The following is a 27,971-nucleotide window of genomic DNA, read 5'->3' on the forward strand; positions in this document are numbered from 1 at the left end:
CCACATGGATACCATGTTTCTGTTCTGGTGTTAGGTTGGAGGTTTTTTTATCTAATTGTAGAGAAGGTTGTTTGTTACTGTTTAGCTATGCAAGATACTAATAATAAATAAAACCTTTGCACCTATATCTTGAAGGCAGAAAGCCCCAATTTCAGGAGCAGCAACTCCTTAAATAATCCTCTTTCTGTTCATGTTCTTGCTTTTTCCAAGATTACCCCTACACCTCATGCTTCTTCGGTTCCTTCAGCAGTATTAAATTTTGCAGCTCCTCAGGAGAAGGAGACTGATGCTGCCAGATCTGTAGACCAAACAGGTGCCCCTCTGAAGCTTTCTCTGCAGGTGTCATGGACCTGCATCTACAGCTGTTCAGAAAAGCCTATTAAACGTTCTTTCATGTAACATAATTAAACTCAGATATTGTGCAAAACTAAGAAGTCAGGAGATCTGCTTTATTTACTAGATGTGAGAGGTTTTAAATGCACCAGAAAATCATAACTTCAGTTTCTGGTGCATTTCCCAATTTTCATGAATTGATTTCAAAAAGTAGTCCTGAATTTTTTATTTTAACAGGAAAAAAATAGGCAGAAACTTAAGGTCCTGATGACTCAAACTTCTTACAGCTGAATACTTCTCGCCTTGATTTCTTTAAGAAACACTCAAGAATGTTAAAAACCTGTTACTTTAATAGTTTTTCATAAAATATCACATCACATGATTAATTAGCTGAGTAATGACTGCAATGAGCAATTTAAGGATTTGGTTTCATGTCTGAATTCAGATGAAGTTTTCAAAAATATTTTCATATTTTGTAATAAAAGCTTTAATTCCAGTTTTCCAACAGGATTTATTGTATTAATTTTGCACCATTTAAAGTTAATTTAAAAACTGCTTAGGAAAATAAATAGGAGCAATCATGTTTTGGTGTAAAATAAAAATTGGCAGAGATTGAAGCAGACTGCTTGCCCAGTTTCTAACATGGATGAATTCAATGTCAAGACAGTGTTCAGAATAAGAAAATAAAAGCAGAGTTAGACTTTATTTCCTGCTGTGGTGGGGTTTTTTGAGCAGCTGTTAAACTTTTCTTTTGAGGTTTGGAATTTCTCAAATCCTTCCTGTGTAAAAAATTGGGTGTATGAAGACCTGGAGGCATCACATCCCAGAAAGCAGTTTGCACATAGCAGAAACATGCTATGCTGGTACTCAGATTTTAACAAGACATTTTAAAAAGGTTTATTCTCCTCTTTCTCAACCAACAGGTTCGCCATAAAATGACACAGAAGGTTTATGCAATGAAGCTCCTTAGTAAATTTGAAATGATCAAGAGATCAGATTCAGCCTTTTTCTGGGAAGAGCGAGATATCATGGCCTTTGCCAACAGCCCGTGGGTGGTTCAGGTAAGGAAGATAAAAGTAAAATAATGGCAACAATAGCAGTAGTAATGATGCTGAGGCCATAAATACTTCCCAGTCCTGAGCTGGTTTTAAATTTACATTGAAACTCAAATCAAGGTTTAGGTTCAGATTTTTACTTTTAAAAAATATATTTTTACAGCAATTTCACTAAGTTTTGTATGCTTGGCTGTGTTAAAAAGTAGATTAATTTGCATTTTAGTTACTACAAATTAATCATAAAACAGAATTAAATAGATTATTGAAATGCCTGCATAATTATTTGGAAAAATAAGGAAGTTATCTTTCCATCGGTAAAAAATTCTGTATAGGAATGTAGAAACAAATGTGATGATGATGTAGAAACAAATGACCTCATGATACAGTCAATTGATCACAGGCAATTGATATTAAGAGTGCTTTAAATAGCCACTGTCTTTTCAGCTGCAGTTTGATATATGGATGAGTGTGCAGTCCTGGTCTCCTGCAAGGACAGGGGCTGTAGCAGTGGTTTCCTTGAAACCATCTTCTCACAGTGGTCAGTTCTGAACTCACATCAGCACTCGGCATGTCCAGTAACAGAGAGCTGACTTCTTCCCCTGGTCTTGGACGCTGTCACTTGCAGCTGCCTGGTGACATGTGTCATCAAGATGCTGTAATGTGAATTATGCCTTCGGGAACAATCAGTACTGATTATTGCCATTTGTTGTAACTGGTAAATTGCGCCAGTTAACAAAAGGAGTAGTGAAAATGTGTGCTTGGAGAAATTGTTAGTCCTTATAATTAATTTAAATGTTCTCATATATATTTCTATGCTTCTTTATATTTGATAAGACTGACTTGAAGCTTTCCATATCTTTTTCATAACACTTTACCTCTGGTGTACAAATATGTTTTGCTCATTGAGCACATTTTGTGCTCTTGCCTATATTCAACAGAAATACTTAAACAAATAGATGATTTTTTTACTTAGTTCTTTGTTCTAGTAATTGTCAGGAACTATTTTTCACATGCAGTTGAAAGTAACGAGAAATGCATGGCATCGATTTTCAAAGGAAAGAGTCACAAGCAGGATATAAATGTGTGTCTGCATTTGTAAATAGCAAGTGAACTAAAGTGTAGTTGCAATTGTGCCTTCTATGATTGTGTATTAGTGTGATATATTTAGGTGATGTGGTCCAGTGGGGTAGACATTGAGCTGGTTTGAAGAAAATATAGGTCCTGTTCTGATCTAGAAACTGGGACAGATCACGCTGGTTCTCTCTGTTTAGTTTTTAATTTGAAAAAGAAATGAAACAAGAGCCCTAGATAATTTTAAATTTTTTTTATTAAATCCCTTGAGAGCAATAACTAAAGTGCTGTATAAAGACATAGTGCTGTTATTTATTTTTATATTACTATCTCTACATGTGATAAAATAGAGATTATTTTGAATCTTCATTTGGATTTTAATGGCCCAATCAATTATTGTACTATATATTGGAAACATTATCCATTTGTGCAAGCAAATACAGTGCAGCATATATGTATTAAAATATTTATTTCTAATCTAGGTCTTCTGTCACTACTTATGCTAGTAATTTTGATCTGAAAGTCAAATCTCCATAACATACCTGCCTTTCATGGTTCCTCATCCTCCAGTTTCCCTGATTCTGACTTCATCCTTTCCATGTATCCTGTTTTTTAATTGCCTTTTAATTTTTTGTGTAATTTAAAGATATGAATGATTTTAGTTTTTAAGGTAATTTCCCTGAGAAATAAGGTGAGACTTTCAGAGACTTTTTCACAGTCACTGAACATTTGATAGTAATGCTTTTTGCTGGACTGGGCTATTTTCAGGCCTGGTGATAACCAAGTGGAATCTCTAAAACTTCAGCACTCTGGGTCTGAAATACATTTTAAAGAGACTGAATTTACTTTCACTATCATGCTAGTAGGAAACATACTATCATGCTACTTTTACTATCATGCTAGTAGGAAACATACTGACTGCCACTTATACCAGACTAGCATTTTATTGTTAAGGACCGTTTCTTTGTATTGTGTTAGTTTTCTTCAGGAACATTTTGTTTTTATTTCTTATTTCAATATGTGTTGACAAAATCAGCAGTGACTTTGCAAACATGTACAGAGATAAGGAATTTGTAATATAGAAAATTTGGAAACAGTCTAAGATGCTGCTCACTGTTGATCTATTTTCAAATCAGAACAGGATGCTCCCTGTTGCAGATTTGTTACTTTGCATTTTGACTCAGTGACACTTCTTAATGCCAGGAAACATGGAGATAGATGGATAGATGGATGGATGGATGGATGGATGGATAGATAGATAGATAGATAGATAGATAGATAGATAGATAGATAGACAGATAGATGCCTATAGTATTAAAATAATCAGGAAATACTTTTATACTGTCTTAAAAATTATAATGAGGGGTTTCTGAAGTTCAGTAAATTTCAAGGTACTCTCATAGTTAATAGAAAAATGTATATTTTATGCATATTAAAAGTAATCTTGAAAAAGTATTCTCAGGTTCAATGAAACTTCAAGATAAAGGGCTTTATTCCTTTCCCTAGCTGTCTGAAAAATAATTGCATTTTTTTCCTTTCCTTTTTTTTAATGTTGCAGCTATTTTGTGCCTTTCAAGATGACAAATATTTGTACATGGTAATGGAATATATGCCAGGCGGAGATCTTGTAAACCTTATGAGCAATTACGATGTGCCTGAGAAATGGGCCAAGTTCTACACAGCTGAAGTGGTTCTTGCTCTTGATGCAATTCACTCCATGGGCTTGATACACAGAGATGTGAAGCCTGACAATATGCTTTTAGATAAGTATGGGCATCTGAAGCTGGCAGATTTTGGCACTTGCATGAAAATGGATGAAGTAAGTATGCAACTGAATAATTTACCGTCTATTAAACTGTAATTCTATCTTACATCTATATCTAAGGTTATTTTCTTATGAAGTATAACACCCAAAGGAATATTCATATAATGAACTACTTGATTAGAAAGCTGATTCTTGTTTCCTATTTTAAATATAAGAGTACTTTAAATAGTATAACCTTTTCTGTTATAAACTGTTCCCTCACATGGAAGAAGGATGTAAACTTACTCTTTGCTATTTTTGGAAGCATGTGCCTTTATGAATTTCTAAGGTACAATTTTTTTACCAAATGTTTGAAAAGCTCGCAAGATAACTCTTAGTTTCAACATTAATAATCTTGGAGCAGTTCATAAGATGACATTTTTTTGTAAATGAAATTATTTTATAGGCAAGATACATTCTGTGTGTGTTTTTCCTTCATCTAATTGTTCTCATAGCATCCTCTAGTGGTCATTCAAATGAGGTCACAGTACGGCAGCAGTGGTATGTGATATATTGATTAAAATCTGTTAGTTATTTGTCAGGATGCCAAGATATCAATTAAAATTATTTAATTGTCCAGATTTAGCCATGTATAGCCAAATACAGTTTTCTAATGAGTTTGTATAAGAATATTTTTAACAGGATACTTTATATTATTAAAAAAAAACCTTGAAAATGACCTTTTGTAGTTTACACTCTTAGAATCTTGCCTGACAGACAGTGTTGTGCTGTAATTTACAGAATATACTCTTCCTATGAAAAACTAACTATTCTTCTTTTGAAAAACTGTAAGATTTTAACATATACAAAAAGCTGTATATGAATGTGTGCTATGATTTACCTGGTCTTTGAAAGTTTTCTGTAGTAGTGTTGGCAAGGGTGATCCTTTTAAGCTTACTTGCTTTTATGTTTTGGGTTTTTTTCTGTATTGTTTAGGCAGTGCTTGATATCATTTCTGCGATCTACTTAATTTGCATTTGCATCATTAAGTTAATGTCTCTTCAGTAGTATCCAGAAGTACTGTGTCTGTTCTGGGTGGGTTTTTTTCATGTGACAATATATTAATTTCATCATTGTCCAACTGCAGCTGTTTATTGAAGTTCAGTCTCTTCAGTTTTGTTGATGTTGTATTTGTTAGTCTAAAGGCAGAGACAATATGTACCTCCATTTTGTTAATTTACTTTCATGTATTTTAGAGGACAGCATTTACTTAATTAAAAAAATCAAAAGTAGTACTTGGTCTCTTAATTGTAATTAGATTGTCTTAAAAGAATCTGTTGTTTGTTGGAAGCGACAACAAAAAAGCATCAAAAAGCTCACAATATAAATCTACCAAAAAACGGCGATCCTCTGTGGTATTTTAGGGGCCTCAGAAATGGTGGACCTATACCTTTTATGATGGTATTGTAAATGTGACAAATGCATCCGTGTTTCTCATAAAGTTACAGTGAGCTCCACTTTAGACCAGGCATCATCAATGGACCAGTGATCTCCTAGAGAAGTTAACTTTTTAAAGGATTCAATTTTAAGTTCCTTGTGTTTCTCACAGTCAGTGGAATGGCAAAAATTTTTTGTACAGGAAGCTTTAGAAGTTTGAGAAGCTTTCTACAGGAAGCTTTTAGAAGTTGAGAGGTTCTGGATTGTCTCCAAATCTCATGCTACTTCTTACAAAACATGAACACATCCCAGCTGTGTAAATATAATATTGATGTTGGCAGACTGATTTGTAAAAAAATATATGCTTACCCAATACTTATTTATTTTTTGGATTTGGATCTCTTTTAGCAGTAGTGAGCATTAGCATCTTCCTTATGCTGTTGAAAACCCAGAAAAATTTTGCTGCCATTTGTTGAGGGATTTTTCTGACCTTTGCTGTGGAATTGTGTTCAGTGTTTGCTTAAGTCAGCCAGGCCAGAACAGACACTTGCAGCAGAATTTCTCCTTATCATTTTGTAAAGAGTTGCTAAGTGTTTAGGTGATCTTTCCCAGCATAAAAGGAACTGTTCTGGTTTTGTAACTCATTTGTGATAATTGGGGGTTGGTAGCATTGTTTTTCATTGTTTGTCTAGGTTTTTTAAAATTAGTTGTCTAATTTAAAATCTGCATCAAAGTGAGTATTTCTGTTGTTGAATAAAGAATGGCATTAGACTCAAACATTGAGTAGGATTTGTGGTTCCCGTTTTTGGTATTTAGGTATATTAGGTGGACCAGGGCAGGGTTCACCAGTCTGTCTAATCCTCAGGTGTTGTGTAAGAGCTGAAACGGCAGCTGGCTTTGGTTGGTATCGCAGGGCCAGGAGCTCCCAGTGTTGCCATGCTCAGCACTCTCCTGTGCTCCTGAGCTTTCAGCAGAGCACCGATTCAGAGAGTATCTGTTGAAAAAGATGTGACCAAAAGAAGGGATGTTTGCCACTTGGGATTATTGCCTCAGCCCAGGCAGTTTAGCTGAACGAAGCAGCGTTTTCCTCTTTTTGGAGCTCAGCTTCTTTCTCACTGAAGCTTGTCCAGTGAAAAGGACTCTGCTGGATCCTTCCTGCCTCGGTGCATTGTCTGCTCTTAACACCTGATGTGTGCGGTCCTTGTGTTTCCACACAAACACCCTTCCCATCTTGTTTACTGGAAGGAACTCCCTGAGGGAGTGAAAGCCTGATTGTCAGCCTTGGTTCAAGACAGCAAGTCCTTCAGGTTTGATGGAGATCCTCCTGAAGATGAAACCTGAATTGCTTTGTCTTCAGCAATAAAATAATGTGGAATGATGCTGGGAAGCATGACAGCCTCACCTCCAAGTTGTCAGGATCTGCAAGAGCATTGCTGTGTCTCCTGGACAGCCTGTTTTTTAAGATTGTGCACTGCACTGTACATCTCTCACGTATCTGCAGGAGATGAGTTCCAAGGTCCACCATGATCTTTTGAGGTGATGAGAAAAGTTTCAGGTAAAACACTGGCCTGAGACTCCTGACAGGAAGCTTTGCATGACAACTGTTACAGTAAGAATGCTCCTCAGGCAGAGAGGCTGTGCTTGAAACACAGGAGTAACACATTGCCCAGAGAAAACAGCGCCATTTAAGTCTCTTCAGAATGAAGGGACTGCCAAAGTGCCCTGTACTGGACAGAGAGCATGTCCCTGTTTACTCAACTTTGATGCCAGAGACCACAGGCTGACTGTGGTATTAAAGGTATCCAGTACTTAAAAATACATACAGAACAACACCAAAAGTTCTTTGAAAGAACTGTGTAAATGAGCAGAACAGAAATCTGGGAATTTCATAATCAGGTGATAATGGGCCAACCTCCTGAAGGACTTGGTAGAATCCCCATTTTGTAATGCAGTCCCACAGGGTGTTAGATAATCTTTTATCAGCTCCTTTTCCTTTGACTGGTTGAGTTAGATGATCTTTCAGGCCCCTTCCAAGCCAGGCTGTTCTGTGATCTGTAAATGTATTTCTAGGTTAGTTCCTGAGACAGAAGGTAGAGAGTTTTATGGGGAATAAATAGAAGCAGCTTCATGTGCTTCAGAGAGTAATGGCCCATTGAGCCTGGTGTTAACATGCAAAGGCTTCTCTTACTGTAGAAGTATTTCTTTGTTCTACTGTTCAATTCTTCGGCCTGCTCTTCGTCTCTTCATTCTGGAACTGAGAATTTAAAATTCCTTTAGGTTTCAGTTTTAGCATGGAGTCATAGAAGATAGGCACTTGCCAGGAGGACATTTGAAGTATTCCATAGGTCTTTACAGTATGCAGTCATCCCTTTAGTTTTTGCCTGCTGGTTCATGACTTTCTGGATTCTGTTTTAGTACAGAAATAAACGCTTCTCACAGTTCATATTGTATATGAGAAAGAATTTGTCATGTGGTGTCTAAATTTTGTGTATCAGTACAATTCCAAAATCAAATGGTTCTCTTATTTTATTTAACTATGTATTTTGAACTCAGTCGTTGCTACTAGTATTTTGTATTAATATTCAAAATTAATATATATTGCCATTCATGCTGATGGCAAAAGGCACAAAAAAAGCTTTGTAAAATGGTTTAGATAAAACTTTGGATTAGGAAACATAATAAAAGAAGAGTGTATTTTTGGTACTTCTCTAACTTCATCCAGGATTTCATTTCATTCATCCATCTGGTCTCAGGAGAGAATTCAGTGAATTTCATTAAAGGAAACAAGACTTATAACTCTGAATCAGAATGATGGCAGAGCTGATTGATGCTTCTGCATCACTCATTCCCTACATTTTTAGTTTCTCAGTGTGAAGCAGAGTATGAGGAATCATTTCATTGATACAATTGTGGTAATATGTTGATAAAAAAAATAAAGCTTTGCTATTCTTTAAAAATAGCTTCTCCTTTTATTCTTCTTTCTATATATAAACATAAGCAAAGCGTGTATAAAAAATTACCTATAATTTGATTTATAGGCTGAATTAGACAAAATTGTTATGTATCTGCTTTGTAGGCCTAGAATTCATAACTTGTCAAAATTATTCTAAAATATGTCCCTGAATTCAATGAGGAAAGGAGCAGTCTGGTACGCTGTTTACCTTCATATTAAAACCAATGGTAAAAATAATAAAATTGCTGAATTTTGAGAAGATGAAGTCAAGAAAAATACTATGGAGTAGGCAGGGGTAAGGACATTACCAAGAAATGTCATTTCAATACACATTGCTTCTTGAATTATAATTAGTCTTTAAAACACACTCCTGAAACCAAGTATTTTCGGCTATATTTTTGATGGTTTTCTGTCTTACTAACAGAGGAATTGGTTAGAGAAGTGCTCAGAAGGCCCTTGAGCTGAGCCTTTTGTGTTGTTGCTGTTGCCCAGACAGGAATGGTGCGCTGCGACACAGCTGTGGGGACTCCCGACTACATCTCGCCAGAAGTCCTGAAATCGCAGGGGGGCGATGGCTATTACGGACGGGAATGTGACTGGTGGTCTGTAGGGGTTTTCCTTTTTGAGATGTTAGTTGGTAAGTAATGATTTCTTCCGCTAATGAGATATCATTGAGTCTTCGCTGTGCCTTTAGCTGCACTTTGCTGCATGGAGGCTGCTCGTACCTCTCTGACAGCTTCTGACTTGCTGTGGCTCGCTGCTGTTCTCTTTGCTCTCTGTCACTCTGGTGGTGTGACAGCTGTTTGCGTGCTTGCTCAGTGATTAGTTCCCTGACTTGGTTCAGCTTAAAACTAATTCTTAGAATAGTTTTAACTGGGGTCAGCTACCTCACCACATTTGTGCCACCTCAGGCAGGATTGAGTTTACAGGGACACAGGAGAAGAGAGGAATGGCGAGGGCAGGCCTGCTCTTTTCTTTTGTCCTTTACCACAGCACATCAGTGTCTTCTGTTAGGTCAAAGTGTGGAAGTATGGCTCGATTCTTTCTTTTGTGCTTGAGTCAGGATTTTCTAGTAAAATTCACTGGACTGCTATGGCAACAAACATAGAATATAATCTATTAAGGACATGAGTCATCTGCATCTTAAAATATAGTGAGGATCAGTATGATAGTCTGGTAGCAAAATACTGATTATGGAAGGATGTAATTGACCGTACAATTTTAAAAATCAGCATTTTCTGGGAATATTGCAGATTTGATGTTTCTGGTATGCTGAGACAGGAAATACACTTAAACATATGATGCTGTTACTATTTCCAACTCGTTCAGAATTACAGCATTTTGACTTTAAGAATGTGTGGTTTAATAGTCTCTCATGAACAATTTTAGCAGTAAATAAAATTATTCTGTTCTTGAAATATTGGGCATAGCTGTCCAGAATGTTTTCTCAGCATTTCAGAGCCTCTCTTTTTGTCCTCCCTGTATCTAGGAGGAAAATATTACTTCATTTCTCCATATCCCACATATTGGTAGAAAGTATCTGTTTTTATCTGTACTTAGTATCAGATTCGGGCTATGGTCTTCTAAAACTTTGCACTTCAAAGAAACCACAGAAACAGTTTTCTTATTCTGGTTTTGATAAAGCTGCAGAACTAATGAAAATGGTAATTTTATTATGAAAATGAAAATTTTATTGTGTGCTTAACTAAACCGTAAAATGTTGGTCACAGGATGAATCCTAACTTTAGTTCAGTGTCTTAAGATAGTTTTGAGGTGTGGCCAAAATCAAAGCTGTTTCCAAGACAGAAGAGGAAGGTTGGGAAAGAGGGAGGCAGCAGCAAATATCAGTGATTCCCAGCTGCAATGCTCTGGCATGGCAACCTAATAAATTTACTAAAAGTCTAGAAGTTAAATTCAAGCTGGTGTGTACTACTTTCTTAGTTTTCTATAAAATGACAGAAAGAGACAAAAGTTGGGATTGTTCTTTCAAAAGCAGAATGGTTGTTGTCCATTGGTTTGTTTACATTTTTTCATGTTTGTGGCTTTGGAGGTGCTCAGTTCCTAGCTGAAGGCTGCGGCCTGCGATGCCGGGTGATTCCTGCCTGCACGCAGCACACCAGAACCCAGGAGAGAGCCCAGCTCACGTTCACTTTGTTCACCTTCTCTATTAAACCTGTGGATTAGCTGGGAGAAAGGATTCCTGTGAAAGTTGCAGCTTCTTGATTACAGACTCAAACCATTTGTATGTTAACAATGTTGCCAGTTAATTTGATTGTCAGTTGCCTCTATCACAGCCTATTCTTTTCACTTGCCCCAGTTTTACCTTTCTTAAGTCTAGTTCCTTTGCAAATATCTTTAACTACAGCCTAGGCTGGAAACCTCGGGGTAAGAAAAGTCAATTATTTTAAAAGCCACCTTCCGTGTTAATATGAGCACTCAAGCTGATGTAATTTGTCAGTCAACAAGATTTATTAATATGGGTTTAACAGTGTGGTAACACACTGGGAAGGCTCCTACTTAGAGCTGACATGCCTTAGGGAGGATAGACCTGTGGGCCTCTGAAATGATCTTCAGAGAGCTTTGGTGGATTCCTTCCAAAAAATGTGCATGAGCAAGTCTTTAATGAGTTTTGGTCCATTTTACCCTTGGAATGTTTAAAGATTGATTCATATGGGTGTCGGCCATTGTGTAAATTAGAAAATATATTGAGAGCTTTAAGGCAGAACAAAAGATGTAATTCACCAGGCAAAATTTTGGTAGTGATAGACCGGATGGAAAATTGTGTAGTTTGTAACACAGACATTTTAGGGAAGGAATATTTTTAGTAGTATGCATTATTTGTACAATGTATGTCCAAATTTTTTCTTAATAAAAGACTCTTCTAGGTAAACTGCTTGTAGACTTTTCATTATCTCTTCTGTCTTGCTTGACTCACATAACTTAAACATGATGTAAAATCACAGCCAATTCACTATTTTATTTTCAGGCGATACTCCTTTTTATGCAGACTCGCTAGTAGGAACATACAGTAAAATTATGGATCATAAGAACTCATTGCATTTCCCTGATGATGTGGAAATCTCTAAGCATGCAAAGAACCTTATCTGTGCCTTTTTAACTGATAGGTAAGTGTACATACTGTTCTGGCACTGTTTTTTATTTTGGATGGTACATTGTAAAAATTAATTCCTTCTCCTACTTCTCCTGATCTCTGTTCAAATCTCTTCTGCCAAACCTCCTGTTCTCTAGTTTTTCTTTTGAGGTGTTTTTTCCAGGTATTGTATTTTATTTCTATGAGCAGTTCTGACAGCTCTTGTTAACAACACAGTTTGTGCTGGACAAATCCTTCCAATTGCACTAACAAACTTGTAAGGCTGAAAGTAATTCGTAACTCCAAGGCAAGGACAAAATTGTTTTGCTCAATGTCTGTGTGGGTGTGACTTAAAAAAAGTGGAAGGAAATACTTTTCTGAAAGTAAGCATGTATTTACTGAATTTTTTTTTCATTTGCTTTGTTGCATTAATTGGTAAATATAGCTAACAAACCCGCAAGGTTGTTGTTTTGGCTACCAAAAAATATCCTAGAAGTTTCCCTTGATGGAACTAAGCCACTTACTGAAATTAAGCTGTGTAAGCTTGTTCTTGACCTAAACACTTACATTTTGCTTACTTTCAGAAAGCAGAGATAATCTTCAATTTTACTGATTTAAAAGAACAACAGTGTAGGTCCACAGTTAGCTCTGGATCGATGATGCCTTCTTGTGCTTTCCTGTGATCACCTGAACTTGGCTGGAGCAGGGCATCCAGCTGCCATAGAAGGAGGAATTAGGAAAACAAAGTGCCTTATAATGGGTTTTGCATTCAAAGAGAGATTGTTTGCTCTACTGAGCAAGCCTGCGGTTGGTCAGGAAGGATGTGCTTTATTTAACAGCATTTTTCACCCGTAGTAGCTGAAGGGTAGAGAGAAAATATGATTAGAATTTAATAGTGTAAATGTAGTAAGGTGGACTTCTACTACGTGTGTCCCTCTTCCTGTTTATGTTTAACACAGGGCTCGAGCAATTTATTTGAAACAGATGCTGCGTGATCACTGCTGAAGCACTTAAAGAGGGACTAAACATTGACCCTGATTTATGGCTTCTTTTCCATGCATTGTTTTTATGTCCTGTGCTTGTACGTAGTTTCAAGACAGACTCCTCTGTTCAAACTAAAAGTTTCTTGTTGCATTTAAGATTTACTTCGTGGCAAATATCAGCAAGAGACGTGTCAGGGTTAGTTGTGGGGCAGAGGATGGAATTCTTAGAATATTTATTTTAGCCCAGCTTTGAATAACTGTTCTGTGCAGCAAGTCAGACCTTCCTGCACTTGCGTCTTACGGTCTGTCATGTGGTTTGGCAGACACGAAAGTTCTGCAGTTTTATTTCCCCCAAGGGTGTTGAGTTTTTGTTTGTGTTTTTAGTTTTTTCTTAGTTTTTGCCTCAGTGCTCACTTTCTTGCTTTACTCCCCACGTGGCAGACTCCAGATTCTGGACATTTTAGCAGTCACAGGCAGAGTGCATGCTAAGAATCAGTAAATTTTATATAAGAAACTACAGATTAGTGGTTGGTGTTTTTTCAGTTTTGTTTCTGTTTGATCATTAGTGTGGTTAACATAGACAATCTGTACTGAAAGTTTCATTGCTGCTTATGGACAAGTCAGAATTTTAAAAAAATTTAAAAAAAAACCAAAACAAAAGCAGCTATTTTTGTGACTCTGGATTAATTGTTGTTTAGGGATGTGCGACTTGGGAGAAATGGGGTTGAAGAAATAAAGCACCACCCTTTCTTCAGAAGTGATCAGTGGAACTGGGACAACATTCGAGAGAGTAAGTAAATCAGGTTAAAATTCTGTTTTATTCAGCATTTATAATAGTAGAAATGAAAAAAACTTCTGGTTGTATAAACAGTAATTTCTGACTATCAAGAATCTTGCTCAAACACTCATTTTTATCACTTGTATTATAAAATCTTAGATGAGGGAGGGTTAATAAATATGCATTTTTCCTACTGGGATTACCTCACCTTTATCGTGTTTTTGATGTAGAAGTTTCAATTTTAAACAATGGAATTGAAGGGTTCAAAATTTTAACTAAAAGGAATGCATGTTAGGTTCTGTTTCTCTGGTTTTTTTTGTTCTTTTGAGATTTTTTTTTGGTTTTCTTTCATTTTTCTTTTAATCTTCTGGTAGTTAAGACAGTAGTTTGACAGTGGTCCTGTGAGTTTTACTGTATGTTTTCTCATGTAAGGTATTGAGAACATGATCACTTTAGGTAAAAAAGCAAAGTATGTCAGTTCTTATAAGCTTGTCATAACTTCTAAAGTTATATATTTACTAAGAAGTTTAAAAATTATTATTGTAGTTGAAATTATATTCTCAAATGTGATTACCTGAGCAAATATGTCTTGCAATACTAGATGGTCTGTGCATTAGGCAATGAATACAAAAATAGATTGCTCTAGAAAAAGTTGTTTAAGGACAACATACAAGACAGTCTTTTAACACTAGAGAGATACCTGTATATAGCAAGTGACTGAGTCTTGGAGTGAAATGCATCTTTTTTCCCCCTTTTTATAGCTGCTGCTCCTGTTGTTCCTGAGCTTAGCAGTGATATAGATAGCAGTAATTTTGATGACATTGAGGACGACAAGGGAGACGTGGAGACCTTTCCGATCCCCAAAGCCTTCGTGGGAAACCAGCTGCCTTTCATAGGATTTACCTATTATAGAGACAATTTGTATGTGATACATTAATATGCATTTTTAAAAACATACCTGCACATTTTTTTCTTATATTCTTTCTTTTTTCACTCTAAATACATAATTTCTTCCTTGCATTATATTAATTTATGTCCAGTTGTGAAGATACAAAATGCAAAGTTTGAGTAAAATAATTTGTCACTCTTTCAATTATTTCAATAACTCTGATTAAACAGTGTATTTTTATATGCACAAAATTATACAATCTCTTAAAAAATCAGTTCAGGTTAAAATTCTGATAGATTTGTAATTTTTTTTTCTAAAATTGCTTTTTATTAGTTATTTTAGAAGAAAGCTTACACAGCATAATAACTTTCTAGAATTCATCTTGAATAATCAAGAAATAATTGTATGAATTAAAAAATTCAAGCTGCTGTAGTTTTGGAAACATTCTGTTAAGGAACAATTCAAATCAGAAAGATGCACTAACACCAAAATGAAACGAGCTTCATTCTGAGAGCAGCATGGGACAAATTGAGATTTGAGAGAATAGATTAAAATGGCAAGGTTGCCAGAGTTGTTGAAAACTTGAGTAAGAGCTGGAGGGATTTGTTTTTGTTTTTGACAGGTTGCTAAGTGACTCCTCTCAGTCTTGCAGAGAAAATGAATCTGTGCAATCTAGTAAAAATGAGGTTAGTGCCTTTTTTCCTTAGTATTAATGGGATGATTAACTAATTTTATTAAGTTTGTTAAGAAAAGACAAAGTCTAAAATAAGTGTTGAAATAGTTTTGTGGAGAGCTCTTTGTCTTTTAATGATCCTCAATAAAAATGATATTTTCTGTTTACAGGACTGTAAAGACGTAAGTATAGTATCTGAATTATGAAAGGAATAAAAAAATCCTTCATAATTTTATGTGAATGTGAAGTAACTTTAATATTTATTCACCAAATTGTTAGCAGTAAACCAGTTGTATTTTGAAGCAGTTGTAATCAAGTGTTAAGGTACAGTAGTATAAAGAGAAATTAATACAGATTTTTCTCGAATTCTTTTTGCATCCAGAATTTGTTTGGAAAGCCAATGTGTGAGGCTCTGTTTCCTACAGACAGCATTACTCTTGTGAAGGTCCCACACTTGCATTAATGATTCATGACTGATTTATTCAGAGTTTGAAAAAGTAAATTGTCACCTGCAGGGATAAAGGAATGTTTAAATCATACTCCAGTTGGAGCATATGGAGCTTGTTTATCCAGCTTGTGAAGATTGACAAATGAATTTAAATTTGCATGACAGGAAAAGCAATGGTATTTTCATATACTTACTTATGTTACTAAAATATTTGTATTTTTCAAATATAGATAGTATGTTGTTAACATTTCTTAAAACTTATCATTCCTTTTCAAAGTTTAAAAAATACATAAAGGAAATGCATTATGTATTGACCAGATAAATTTAAATGCACAACATTATTAGACTCCACTTCCTTCCTGTCATTGATGAAGAGATGAATAGTTTTAGACTTCACCTTTTAAATAGAAATGGTACTGCTGTTTAAAATACATATGGTCGCCTTCATGATGTTTGCTTTATGTTGTGTTAGTAAATGCAGATGGTAAAATTTTGCATTTCACTTCTGACAACTTATTTTATTTGTATTTTCTCAAGCAACAAATCTCCAGTTTTGATGTCCTTGTCAATGTTCCTGTTGTGGAAATCTGCTAATTGTAACAGTTATGAAGTGTTTTGGAAAACCACATTTTTATATTTCATGTTTGGGGGGTAGAGGAGGAGGAGGAAGGGAGGAAAATAAATGCGTTTGAAAGCCTGAAGTCATGAGATTAATCCAAAATTTATTATTTATAATTTATTTCATTAATATTTGCATACTGGACTCACAATTATTTCTTTAAAATATTTCAGTAAGCAAACCAAATCATATCCAAAGTGTTCATTAGCTTCCAAGATGTGAGACTAAGAAATTCTTCTTTATGTGAGGTCATTCAACATGTTTAGCCATATTATCTAATATTGTCCAATTTGGTCATGTACACCCCTTTTTTATTTTTTCATTTCATTTAGAAAATGCTATCCAAAAACATCTGCTCCAGTGGAAAGTCTCTGGCTACAGAGCACAACAAAGGGCCGGTAACAATGTTTTTTGCCCATATAAATTTAATGACTCACAATCTGTGGCACTTAATTCTGTGATGGTTCAATTCAATTCAGTATGCAGCAAATTTTGTTGCTATAAATCCATATATTTAAAATTATCACAATTAATACCTTGTAAAGATGTAACCTTCTAGTAATGGTTTTAAAATAATATACTGGAAAATTGAATTAATTTTCCTCGCTTTCCCTTATTTTTTATTTAATTGAATTGCATTTGTTTTCTGTGAAAGTATATTTTTATATGTGGGCTATGCTTTTTTGACATTTTACACAGTTTCAGAAAAAACTAAGCAAGCTAGAAGAACAGCTCAGTAATGAATTACAAGCCAAAGATGAACTAGAACAGAAGTACAGGTGAGAATGTTTCAACATGTTTGGTATGTTTATAAAGATGTTTCATTAGACCTTTTGTTTTTGAATGCTTAAAAGCATTTTAATCCACTTTGGGGATTCCCAGCTCTGCTAGCAGACCTTGCTGTAAGTTGCTGGCTTAATTCTTACTACTCCTGTGAGTACTGGGGTGGTTTTCTGGGGGTTTGTTGAGGTTTTTTTTTGCTTTAACTCCCTATAAGAATCTCACTGTTTAGTGATTTCACCAGTCCTTTGAGGTTTCATGTTTTTGCTTAAAATAGGATATCTTGCATAAAAATAATGAGACAAAAGCACCTTACATAAAAATAGTGTAACACATCCAAACATTCTAATTTCTGTTTTATCAGCAGGGTTTAAAATTATTTTTCAAATTTGTTCAGGTCTACAAGTGTTCGTTTAGAGAAGATAGCAAAAGAGCTCGATGAAGAGGTAAGGCCATAGATTTCTTACTGGAATTAGAACTTTAACATTTGTGCGTAGATTTTCCCCTTCAATAACAGCAAATTGCTTTTGAGTAGCTGTATATTTTATAGCAAATAACTCCAGTTGTTTTTTTGGTGTTCACAAGCATGAAATTGTTGTCACTGCTAAAATACTTTTATTATGATTTCTGTACTGTAACTGCTCATTTCTTTCTAGAACTGGATTTTTACCATATTTTTAAGTTGACAGACAGCATGATACAAGTATCCCAAACATATTTTAAAAACTGAAGGTGTGAGAGTAGTGTTTCCAGAGAAGGAAGACCATGCTTTGGATTGCTTGGTGTTAGTAAAAGGACCCTATTTCTTGCCCAGCTTTGCACCTTACTGCTTCTGCAAATTTGGATGTGGCTGTGTACAACTTAATGTATGGCTCATGCAGGTGCATGTCAAGACCTTACCTTTACATGTATGTTTCTCTGCTTCCAGAGTGACTGCTTAGGCAGGTCTACCAGGTTTGTCAAATCCAGATGATCAAACAGTATTTAAATTGCAAAGCTCCTGGCCATAGACATCCTGGGCTGGATTTGACCACGTGCTCTGATACGTAGTATTTGCAGCAGGCAGATGGACTGGCTTCCTCCATTACAGACTAAACTGAGTGCAAGAGTTGTGTTTCTATCGTAAAAGAATACCACTCCTGTGTGTGTAATTAGTGGTGTATTTTTTTAAATATATCCAGATAACTTCAAGGAAGAATGTAGAGTCTGCAGTCAGGCAGTTAGAGAGAGAGAAAGCTCTTCTTCAGCATAAGAATACAGAATACCAGAGGAAAGCAGAACATGAAGCAGATAAGAAACGCAATTTGGAAAATGAGGGTATGTTGAACCATGCTTGAAGGTTTCATTTTGATGTGGGTTTTTAATACTTAAAATAAATTAATTATAGTTCCAATTCAAGTGTTTTCTTGACAGTGATTAACAATGTTGAATTGTTTTTATTGCAGTTAACAGTTTGAAAGACCAACTCGAAGATTTAAAAAAGAGGAATCAGAACTCTCAAATATCAAATGAAAAAATTAATCAACTACAAAGACAGGTATGTCAGCTTTATATACATAGGTATATTTTAAAATAATCATTGCTTGAAGTACAGATTTTGGTAACAGTGGAGGAATTTGAAATGTGCAGTTGGGTTCTTTCTTGTTAGGTTTTGGTGTTCAAAAGTAATCTTAAAATATAGTCCTTACTTCTTTAATCCATAAAACGTAGTATTATGTAGTAGAAATAGTGGGATTTATATTTTAATTGTTTCTGAATTATGTTTTTATCAATCTTAGTTGGATGAAGCCAATTCTTTGCTGCGGTCAGAGTCTGATACTGCAGCCAGGTTAAGGAAGAACCAGACAGAAAGCACAAAGCAAATCCAGCAGCTGGAAATTAATAATAGAGAATTACAAGATAAGAACTGCCTGCTAGAGAATGCAAAACTCAAACTGGAGAAGGAGTATCTCAATCTTCAGTCAGCTCTAGAATCAGAAAGGAGAGATCGAAGTCATGGATCAGAGATTATCAGCGATTTACAAGGTATTTCTGCAAATCTTCTGAAGTTAAGATTACTTCTTGTTTCTGGTGTGGGTGGTGTTATTTGAATTTCAGACTGTGACTAGGTAAGAGTGCTGTTTTATAAAACATTACATAATTGTGAATAGCATTTAAGAAAAAATGTGTGGTGATACCTATAAAACATTATTGGAAACTTTTAGAATCACCCCAAAAGGAGACATTCTTAATAGTCAGAATTAGAAGTTGTTATATTTTTAAAAATGTTATCTCTGAATAGATAAAATACAGTCTTGTTTTCACACACTGACCGCAGCCTCATTAATATTTTGGTAATTTTAAGGTCGAATATCTAGCCTTGAAGAAGAAGTGAAAAATGGGAAGAGTGCATTAGCCAAACTGGAAATGGAGAAAAGACAATTGCAAGAAAAGCTCACAGATTTAGAAAAGGTAACAACACTGCTAAATGAACATTATTGGTGTTAAATTCTTACAGAATTTTTGAATTTGTACTTTTATTATTTGAGACATTGCAACTAAACCTATGCAAAAATATAAGCCTTGTTTTGTTGGTGGGTTTTTTTGGGGGTTTTTTGGGGTGTTTTTTTTTGTTTTTTGGGTTTTTTTTTTTTTTTTTTTGGGGGGGTTTTTTGGTGTGTGGGTTTTTTTTTGTTTTGTTTTTGGTTTTTTTTGTTTTGTTTTTTTCTTTTCCAATTTGAGAAGTGGAGGAAAAAAGACATCATACAATCATGATGCATTTTACTGCTGAAGTACTTAAGTACTTAATTATGTACTCGGGTGTGTACCTTAATGTACAGTAGCTAAATTTCATTTAATATGTGGAGTTTTTTTAAACTCTCATTATTGCAAAAAAGAAAAGAACCTCAGCCAATAGGATTTTTTAACAAATCTTTTACTGAAATAAAAGGCTTGAAAAATGTCTTAATAAACTTAATCTTTGAGCTGCTCTTACTACAGAATCTTGGTTGTTAAGGCAGTAATTCTGTAATTGTTTGCAACTGGGGATGTCATTGTCCATTTTTAGAGCACTTTGGCATTCACAAAAAAAAACATTTATGGAAATGAGTTCTCAGTTCCTTAGCATGAGCTCTCTCTTCTATCCAAGCATCCTTCCAAGCAGCATGTTACTGTTGTTCAAAACTCTGCCACTAACCTGGTGTATTTAATGTTTTATTTCAATGTTATTTTTTCTTTAACAGGAAAAGAGCAACATGGAAATAGATATGACATATAAATTTAAAGTTATGCAGCAGAACCTTGAACAAGAAGAAGCTGAACATAAAGCCACAAAAGCACGATTAGCAGACAAAAATAAGATCTATGAGTCTATAGAGGAAGCAAAATCTGAAGCCATGAAAGGTGTGTATTTGATGTCACAGTTGGACTTAGGTGTGAATTGTACAAAGTAGATAATAAAATCTCTCATTGTGCATATTCTGGTGCATCTCATGACACCTGAAACATCTTGAAGGCAGGGATAATTGCCAAAAAATCCAGAAGATAGCTCTTACTTTTGAATTAAATGGCTTATGTTTATTGCAGCTAATTTAAAAACTTCCTACAAATCCTGTCCTTCCAATTGCAGAGCATTCACAAAAAATTTGAGCATGCAGATCTTCAAAAGAAGCAAGAATGATTCAGTAATAATGGCTGAGTCACTTGGCATATCAGGTTCCCAAACAGCTTCAGCTCTTTGATTATATACTGTTGTAGTCAGAGCACAGTAGATTTAAATGTTTTATTTTTAAAATTCCACCCGTTTTGTTTGTCTCAGAGGTGTTGCAGATAAACTGGAAGTTATCTAGAAGCTCAAAAGTAGGAAATAGCTTGTCAGAAATGCTTGAAAAAGCATCCTCTGGGTGTGTATCTGCTGTGAAAATTTTAATTAATCACTTCTAAGTAGTCTTTCTCTTCAGCTTTAAAAGGAAAAACATGGCTTATTGTTAGTACAGGGTGGATATCCTCTTCCCTTTGGCTTCCAAAATCTGCTGTTTACACTTCACTGATGTCTTACATTTTTTACTTCACAGAAATGGAAAAGAAACTTTTGGAAGAGAGAGCTTTAAAGCAGAAAGTAGAGAATCGGCTGTTGGAAGCTGAGAAGCAGCGCTCCATGTTGGACTGTGATCTCAAACAGTCGCAGCAGAAAATAAATGAGCTCCTTCGGCAAAAGGATATTCTGAGTGAAGATGTAAGGAGCACTGACAGAAGGAGTCTGGAGTCAAACCTTGTTTTCAATGCCTTAGTATTTTTTCTGTTATAGCTGGATTTAGGAATATTTGTGAATGAAACTGGCAAGGAAGTTTTCCTTCTCTGTCCTTGAAACTTTAAAAAGTCTACTTTGTGGAATGTGGTGACATTTTCTGATATATTTCAGTATTATTTATGTTAAAAGGTTTGTCCTCTATAGTGGTAAATGTTGTGAGATTGACATGGAAAAACTAGGTAATTTAATGTGTGCTAATGCCTTTTTTCAGGAAGCAGCTTTGATTTTCCAACAGATGTAAAGGAAGTCAATTAGAGACTGTTTAAATGTTGTATTCCTGTATAGATCTGTAAAATTCACAGGTTTCTGTTTCTTTTTCAGGTAAAAAACTTGACATTAAAAATAGAGCAAGAAACACAAAAGCGCTGTCTCACTCAAAATGACCTCAAGATGCAAACACAGCAGGTCAACACCTTGAGAATGTCGGAGAAGCAGCTAAAACAGGAGAACAACCACCTTCAGGAAATCAAATTAAGTCTGGAAAAACAAAACAATGAACTCCGCAAGTATGCAAGTTGCTCTATATGTTTTAGTCATGGTATTGATTTAAAATAGTTTTGGAACAAAAGCTGGGAGCAAAATTAATTTTAAAAAATTGCTGCAAAGAATATGGTATTCTACAGTGCAAAACTTAATTGTTCTTTAAAATAATTTACAGTGACTTTAAATGTGACTTGCTTAGTGATTCAGCAATGTATAGGTTTGTATTAAAAGATGTTAGTTATCCTGAAAATCTTAGAAAACACAGCCTAAATACGAGTCTGAAAACTTCAGAGAAACACTTATTTAACTGAAGGTCTAGGTACTTTTTTTTAATTATGTAGGACTTCAGTGGAGAGGAAAGTTATTGGAATTATTAGTCTAGGAGAGGTTATCAGAGTTGGAAATGAATACTGCTGCAGAGCTACAAAGCATAACCATTGGAAATATCTAGTACTACAGATCTTTAAGCACATCTGTTGGACCTTCAGATAGGAGTGTCAGTAGTTCTTCAAGGTCTTACAAGTAGTATTTGCACCTGATAGGAAGTGAGGAAGGAAACAATTTTTTTCACAAAGAACTTTCTTGTGAATGAAAAGACCAGATTACCACATGTATCAGATAAATCTCAATCCTAGCTCCTTTATGACTTTGGATGTTTTGTCTCCCTGTGCTTTGCCTTTCTGTCAGCAAGATGCAGTTAGTCATGTAGAAGGTGGCCATAATGTGGAACAAAGGCAGAAGTCTTTTCTGCTACATTTCTGTTGTTATGGAACTGACTGTTTGTTAAATAACAGATGAATTCAAGAAAATACGCGTGTCAAGGAATACCAACATTCACAGACTGCTCTAGTAAACAAGAGACCCAAAACAACCAGTCAGATCAGTGACATTTTACATGGAAATAAGATTGTGTTGGTGGCTGTTTACTTTATCAGTGTCTCTTACCAGTTAAACTTTGTGACACTGTTATAGTTAGTGACTTAGCAGTATTAAACTGACTTGTTACTAGTGCAGTATTCTTAGCTGTACAAGAAGAGAGCTGGCACCCAGAGGAAGCTTCAGGTTTAATAGCTGATGATATTTAGGTCAAAAAATTGCTGGAGATCTCAAGAGTGTGAATGCTGTCTTTTCTGTTTACTGCTTTGGAATATCTTCATATCTCTAAAGTATGTTCTTCCTTTCTAGGGAACGTCAAGATGCAGATGGACAAATGAAAGAGCTTCAAGACCAGCTTGAAGCTGAGCAGTATTTCTCAGTATGTTTTATGCTGCTTTATTTTATATTAATCTGTTTACTGAGTATGTTAGCTTTTCTTCTTCCCCCACAGCCATCAGACATTTCACATGTCTAACCCAAAGCTACTTGTTTTTCTTGTGCCTGTCTCTGGTGTTGTGTGCTGCCTTGATCTTGATCACTGAGCAGCACAAAAGAGCTCATGTTGAGAAATGTCTGAGCTTTGTAGGGGAGTTCAGAGGGAGGAGTTAAGCAGCTCATTTTTCCACAGTGTGAATAATCTCATGCATGTTTCAAGCCTTTTCCATGCTGTATGATAGAGAAGAGTTGTATTCTCACGTGATGTGACAATACATATGCATCTCCAGCTCAGAAGGAAATTTTGCATTATGACCAAACGTGGTAGTGATCTGTTGGGAGTTTTTCGTTTATTGTGGCAAGGTGCACCAGAATAAATAGGTGACATACTTAAAAATCATCATCACTGGCATGTGGAGGTCAATTTTTATTAACTGTGCACAGCCAGTCACACTGCATGAGATGCCAAAAGGCTTGTTTCAATATTAACGGAAAATTAAGATTTCCTAGTGGATTTAGGTCAGTGAAGAGAAGGCTTACCTAAAGGTTTATAGATGAAAATGTTACACACATTAAAGGAAAGAAAGGGAGAATTGAGGTCAGTTGACTGCTGTAGATGGGCCAGAGAGACAATCTGTCTTGAAATCCCTGCAGTAAGTACACTTAAAGTCATCTGTCACTTGACCTGTAGTCAGTCATTTGAATGGACAGAGCAATATCATGTTTCTTTCATTTTCTTCAGGATTCTAAATTTATATTGATTCCATGAAATTTTGAATTTCAAATTATTTTCTAATTGGTTTTTCCCTTATTCCTGTATTTCTTTTTGTTCTTCAACTGTCATATTGGTTTTATGGATTTGTATAATTATAATCTAAACTCCACATGCCTAATTACATGAGACAAAGATTTAAAATAGTAGAAAAAAAAAATTATTTTCTCTGCTTCTGATACTTCTGATTTTGTACAAAATAGTGATTTTCACATTTAGAGTATCTTTAGCAGTATATATACATACAAAGAAAATGTAAATCATACATCTACCCATTCACAAATACACAAATTAAAAAAGGAAAAACAACAAAGTAAAATAACCAAAGCACATTTGTGAATGATGATGACATTTAGATAAGTTTCAAGAAGGCATTGCACAATTATATTCTAATTAGTGTGATTAAGGAACTGCATACTATGTCAACTTGTATAATTTTGTGGACCTTCAAAAGTATAGAAATCACATAATTTTCTTTCCAATTTTAAATTCTAGACTCTCTATAAGACACAAGTTCGAGAACTTAAAGAAGAATGTGAGGAAAAGACCAAAATTTGTAAAGAAATGCAGCAAAAGATACAAGAGTTACAGGATGAGAGGTAGGTTTTGCTAGTTGGACTACTAATACATAAAGATCAGGATGGCTTTTTGTTGTTTTCTTTCCTCCCTAACCTACCCATTTTAAAGTTAAAAGTATATATCAATAATTTGCAGAGATTCCTTGGCTGCTCAGCTAGAGATTACTTTGACAAAAGCAGATTCGGAACAACTTGCCCGTTCCATTGCTGAAGAACAGTACTCTGATTTGGAAAAAGAGAAGATTATGAAAGAGCTGGAGATTAAAGAGATGATGGCAAGGCATAAACAGGAACTTACTGAGAAAGATGCCACCATAGCCTCAGTGAGTTACATGATCTGTAATTTTGGTAGAGGTTGTACATGAGCTTTATTTGCAGTCTGAGTTATCCACTGCTCTTTAGCAGATTTAGAGATATTCAAGTATACCTAATGTTTTAAAACTATTTATTTCTTATGATTGAAATTCAAGAATCTCTTACTGTGTTTTTTCCATGCATTTCTCTGACCATTCTTTCTTCTGTGCCCCTACCCCTCTTTCAGCAAGTCCTCTCATCCTTATCCTGGTCTCACTCTGCAGCATTTCCTTATGTCTTGTGATGCTGCTTTGTTTGCCAAATGAGTTTTGTTACATGGTCACATGTCCTTTTTTTTTTTTTAGTTGGAGGAAGCAAATAGGACACTAACTAGTGATGTGGCCAACCTTGCTAATGAGAAAGAAGAACTAAACAATAAACTGAAGGAAGCACAAGAACGTACGTAATCTCAGAACCAAATGTGATTTAAATTGAAACTAGGTTTGTTCTTTAATAACACTATATGCATTTGTCATGAGTTTTCATAGATTTTCTTTTAATTACCTTGCTACAGAAATTACAAAGCTAAAAGAAGAAGAAGCAAATGTAGGAAATATTAAAGCACAATTTGAGAAACAGTTGTTGAATGAAAGAACATTAAAAACCCAGGTAAGCAAATACATTCAAATGCATGTAGACACAGTGTTTGAATCAAATAATTTTTAATAGAATACTTTCCATTATAAACTATTGATATATAGCAGTATTGCTTTATTTGTTTTTGCTCCAAAAGAAAATATATTGGGTTTTTTTTCCTTGTTCTAAGTAGACTTTCAGTGTAGTGAAACTGGATCCTTATGATTTATAATAATCCAGATGTATTCCATCAGCAAAAGCCTTCATTTCCATCAAATGATTTGACATGTTACTGGTTTCAGTCTTGATTAACATACCTCTACAAGTTCCATAAAGACGTACATTTCTGATTTTAATCTAGATTGTTTTTTAGAACAAGTGGCATTTTAATACAAAGACATATTTTGGGTCTGTCTAGTGAAAATGGAAGGGATTATTTAAATGAATGAATGTACTCACACAGCTAATGCTTGCTTCAAGTAAAAATGACATAATTACCTTCTTTTATATTTTGTGTAATACACTGAATTAAAACAAGCTTGTAGTACTGGATTGCAGAGGTCTTAGTTTATAGTTAGAAGTGCCTGGTTATAGACAGAGAGAAGACTTTATTTCTTCATAACATAACTCCATGTATTTATTAGTGTGGTTTCTGTCACTTTTCTTTCCCATGGGAAGGCTGTGAATAAATTGGCTGAAATCATGAATCGGAAGGGTCCAGTCAAACGTGGAGCTGACACTGATGTACGGCGGAAAGAAAAGGAAAATAGGAAGCTGCATATGGAACTGAAGTCTGAACGAGAAAAGTTAACCCAGATGATGATCAAATATCAGAAGGAAATAAATGAAATGCAGGCAGTAAGATCCTTTTGTAAATATAAACATTGCAGTATTTTCTGTAAAATCTTACTGTTGATACAGACTTTTAGGTAGCATATCCAGTCTCTATTTCTGAATTTCCCCAACTAGAAGAAATACACAGAATGTATATTGAGATTGGCTAAAAATTCTGCATCATTTTCTCTTGAGTAACCAAATATTGTGATAATAGGGAATCTTGCAATTTATCCCTGCAGCAAATAGCAGAAGAGAGTCAGATACGGATTGAACTGCAGATGACTCTGGACAGCAAAGACAGTGACATTGAACAGCTTCGTTCCCAGCTGCAGTCACTGCACATTGGGCTGGACAACAGTAGCATAGGCAGTGGACCTGGAGAGGCTGAGGCGGATGATGGATTCCCTGGTATGTTAATTTTATTAATAATTCTGCATTAACCGGGTTTATACCATTGATTTCCATAGAAACTGGAATATTAAATTGATGCCCTGATGATTCTGTGATTCTCATCTTCATCTGTTTCTACCATCTTACCTATCCTTTGATAGTGATCACTTGCTCACCTGCTAACTAAATCTGTCTGTTGTAATACTTCACCTTACATTCATTTATAGATTTTTTTTTTTAATTCTGTTATGGTCCATTAGAACTAAATATTTCTTTCACTTTATTTTGGTGGTTATTTTGTAATTACTGTGTGTATGTGATAAAATGTAAAACTAATACTCTCTTAGAGATTCTATTTTGACTTCTTTTCTACTTTTCCTCCTTTATGCTTTATGTTTAGTCCATATCACTCAGTCCCACACTATGGAATCCATGTCCTTTACCTATCAGCACTCTTCTACCTCTGTCAGTATTGCCACTAAGCCTTCCAGTTCTCGCATGCTTCTTGATTCCGATTCTGACTCAGAGGAAGAGCCTTTGTCTTGTTCCCACAGCCCTACAGAAGTTGATAGCACAGGTGACATCCCTGAGAACCATTTGGTTTTGTTCTTGTGTTGTTTTCTCTGTTTCAGAACTAACACTATTAATACATAATGAAAGAGACATAAACCAAATCTGGCAGATAACACACTGCAGCAGCAGTAAACATTGCTATCAAAGACATGAAAAAGTTTGCATGAACAAATAACTGGCCTGTTTTCTCTAAATGTTTGCAAATGCTTGATGACAGTTATAAACCTACCATTTTTATTGAGGCATTGAATAAATGAGCCTTGTGGCTTGTTTTCAACATAGCCTCTACACAGTGTCTGCAGCTCTCTGTATGACCTTAAGGTACTGGACACCAAAAAGTAAAATCTTTGTGTTTAAGTGAAGCGTGGAAATATCTAACTTCTCACATCTTAACATATATTATTTTCTTGTTGAAATTAATTTTCCTGAGTATTACATTGTTTTGCCTTAAAAGTATATTATGAATGATACGGCCCTGTTTTATTAATTCTATATTCATTTTATATGACTACGCATACACCCTTTTAACAAAGCTTCTGTTTGGTGTTAATGTTAGAGGTGGGTTTTTTATGGCATTCAAATTTCTCTGTTTCACATGAGGTTCCTTTAAAGTGTGAATACCTTTCCACTGAAGATAGAACCTCTTTTGGCGTTTTTGACATTACTTCATCAAACTAAAGAATAATGCATTTCCTCTATTTTCCTCATTCTCTGGTTTTTGCTTTGAAGCTTCTAATGAAAGAAAACCTACAAACATACGCATTTTTTCCTTGTTAGCTGCTGTTGTGGTATGTGCATGGATTTGCTTTGTTCTAAAGTAAAAATCATAGCTAAGATGGGATTTTTTGCTGACATAATTACAAAATATTTGAGGTAGGATAGTGTCTTCTGTTGTTTCTCCCCTCCTAGTGTTTATAAGCATGTATTTTGAGAAGTTTGGAATATTCTGCCCTTT

At 35.1% G+C, this 27,971-nt stretch overlaps 1 protein-coding gene across 4 annotated transcripts in view; it reads left to right on the plus strand.

The window, feature by feature from the left end:
* ROCK2 (Rho associated coiled-coil containing protein kinase 2) overlaps positions 1-27,971 on the plus strand; it is a 103,547-nt gene that overhangs the window by 55,594 nt on the left and 19,982 nt on the right. For 2 of the 4 annotated variants that reach the window (XM_041420604.1, XM_041420611.1), the window contains exons 4-27: positions 1,257-1,394; positions 4,018-4,278; positions 9,086-9,230; positions 11,580-11,718; positions 13,366-13,457; positions 14,207-14,366; positions 14,957-15,020; positions 16,774-16,853; positions 17,252-17,300; positions 18,036-18,171; positions 18,300-18,391; positions 18,633-18,879; positions 19,199-19,305; positions 20,076-20,235; positions 20,907-21,067; positions 21,464-21,648; positions 22,811-22,880; positions 24,204-24,307; positions 24,423-24,609; positions 24,946-25,039; positions 25,155-25,249; positions 25,895-26,074; positions 26,293-26,461; positions 26,844-27,020. In XM_041420604.1, coding sequence (XP_041276538.1) covers positions 1,257-1,394; positions 4,018-4,278; positions 9,086-9,230; positions 11,580-11,718; positions 13,366-13,457; positions 14,207-14,366; positions 14,957-15,020; positions 16,774-16,853; positions 17,252-17,300; positions 18,036-18,171; positions 18,300-18,391; positions 18,633-18,879; positions 19,199-19,305; positions 20,076-20,235; positions 20,907-21,067; positions 21,464-21,648; positions 22,811-22,880; positions 24,204-24,307; positions 24,423-24,609; positions 24,946-25,039; positions 25,155-25,249; positions 25,895-26,074; positions 26,293-26,461; positions 26,844-27,020 — 3,292 coding nt within the window. Of the gene's footprint in view, positions 1-1,256; positions 1,395-4,017; positions 4,279-9,085; positions 9,231-11,579; positions 11,719-13,365; positions 13,458-14,206; positions 14,367-14,956; positions 15,021-15,177; positions 15,190-16,406; positions 16,473-16,773; positions 16,854-17,251; positions 17,301-18,035; positions 18,172-18,299; positions 18,392-18,632; positions 18,880-19,198; positions 19,306-20,075; positions 20,236-20,906; positions 21,068-21,463; positions 21,649-22,810; positions 22,881-24,203; positions 24,308-24,422; positions 24,610-24,945; positions 25,040-25,154; positions 25,250-25,894; positions 26,075-26,292; positions 26,462-26,843; positions 27,021-27,971 lie in introns of all 4 variants that reach the window. The other 2 variants (XM_041420628.1, XM_041420619.1) reach the window with 2 other exon arrangements.

Source organism: Onychostruthus taczanowskii, unplaced genomic scaffold (assembly GCF_017590055.1).
Source record: "Onychostruthus taczanowskii isolate IOZ18803 unplaced genomic scaffold, ASM1759005v1 scaffold11, whole genome shotgun sequence".
Classification (NCBI taxonomy): Eukaryota; Metazoa; Chordata; class Aves; order Passeriformes; family Passeridae; genus Onychostruthus; species Onychostruthus taczanowskii.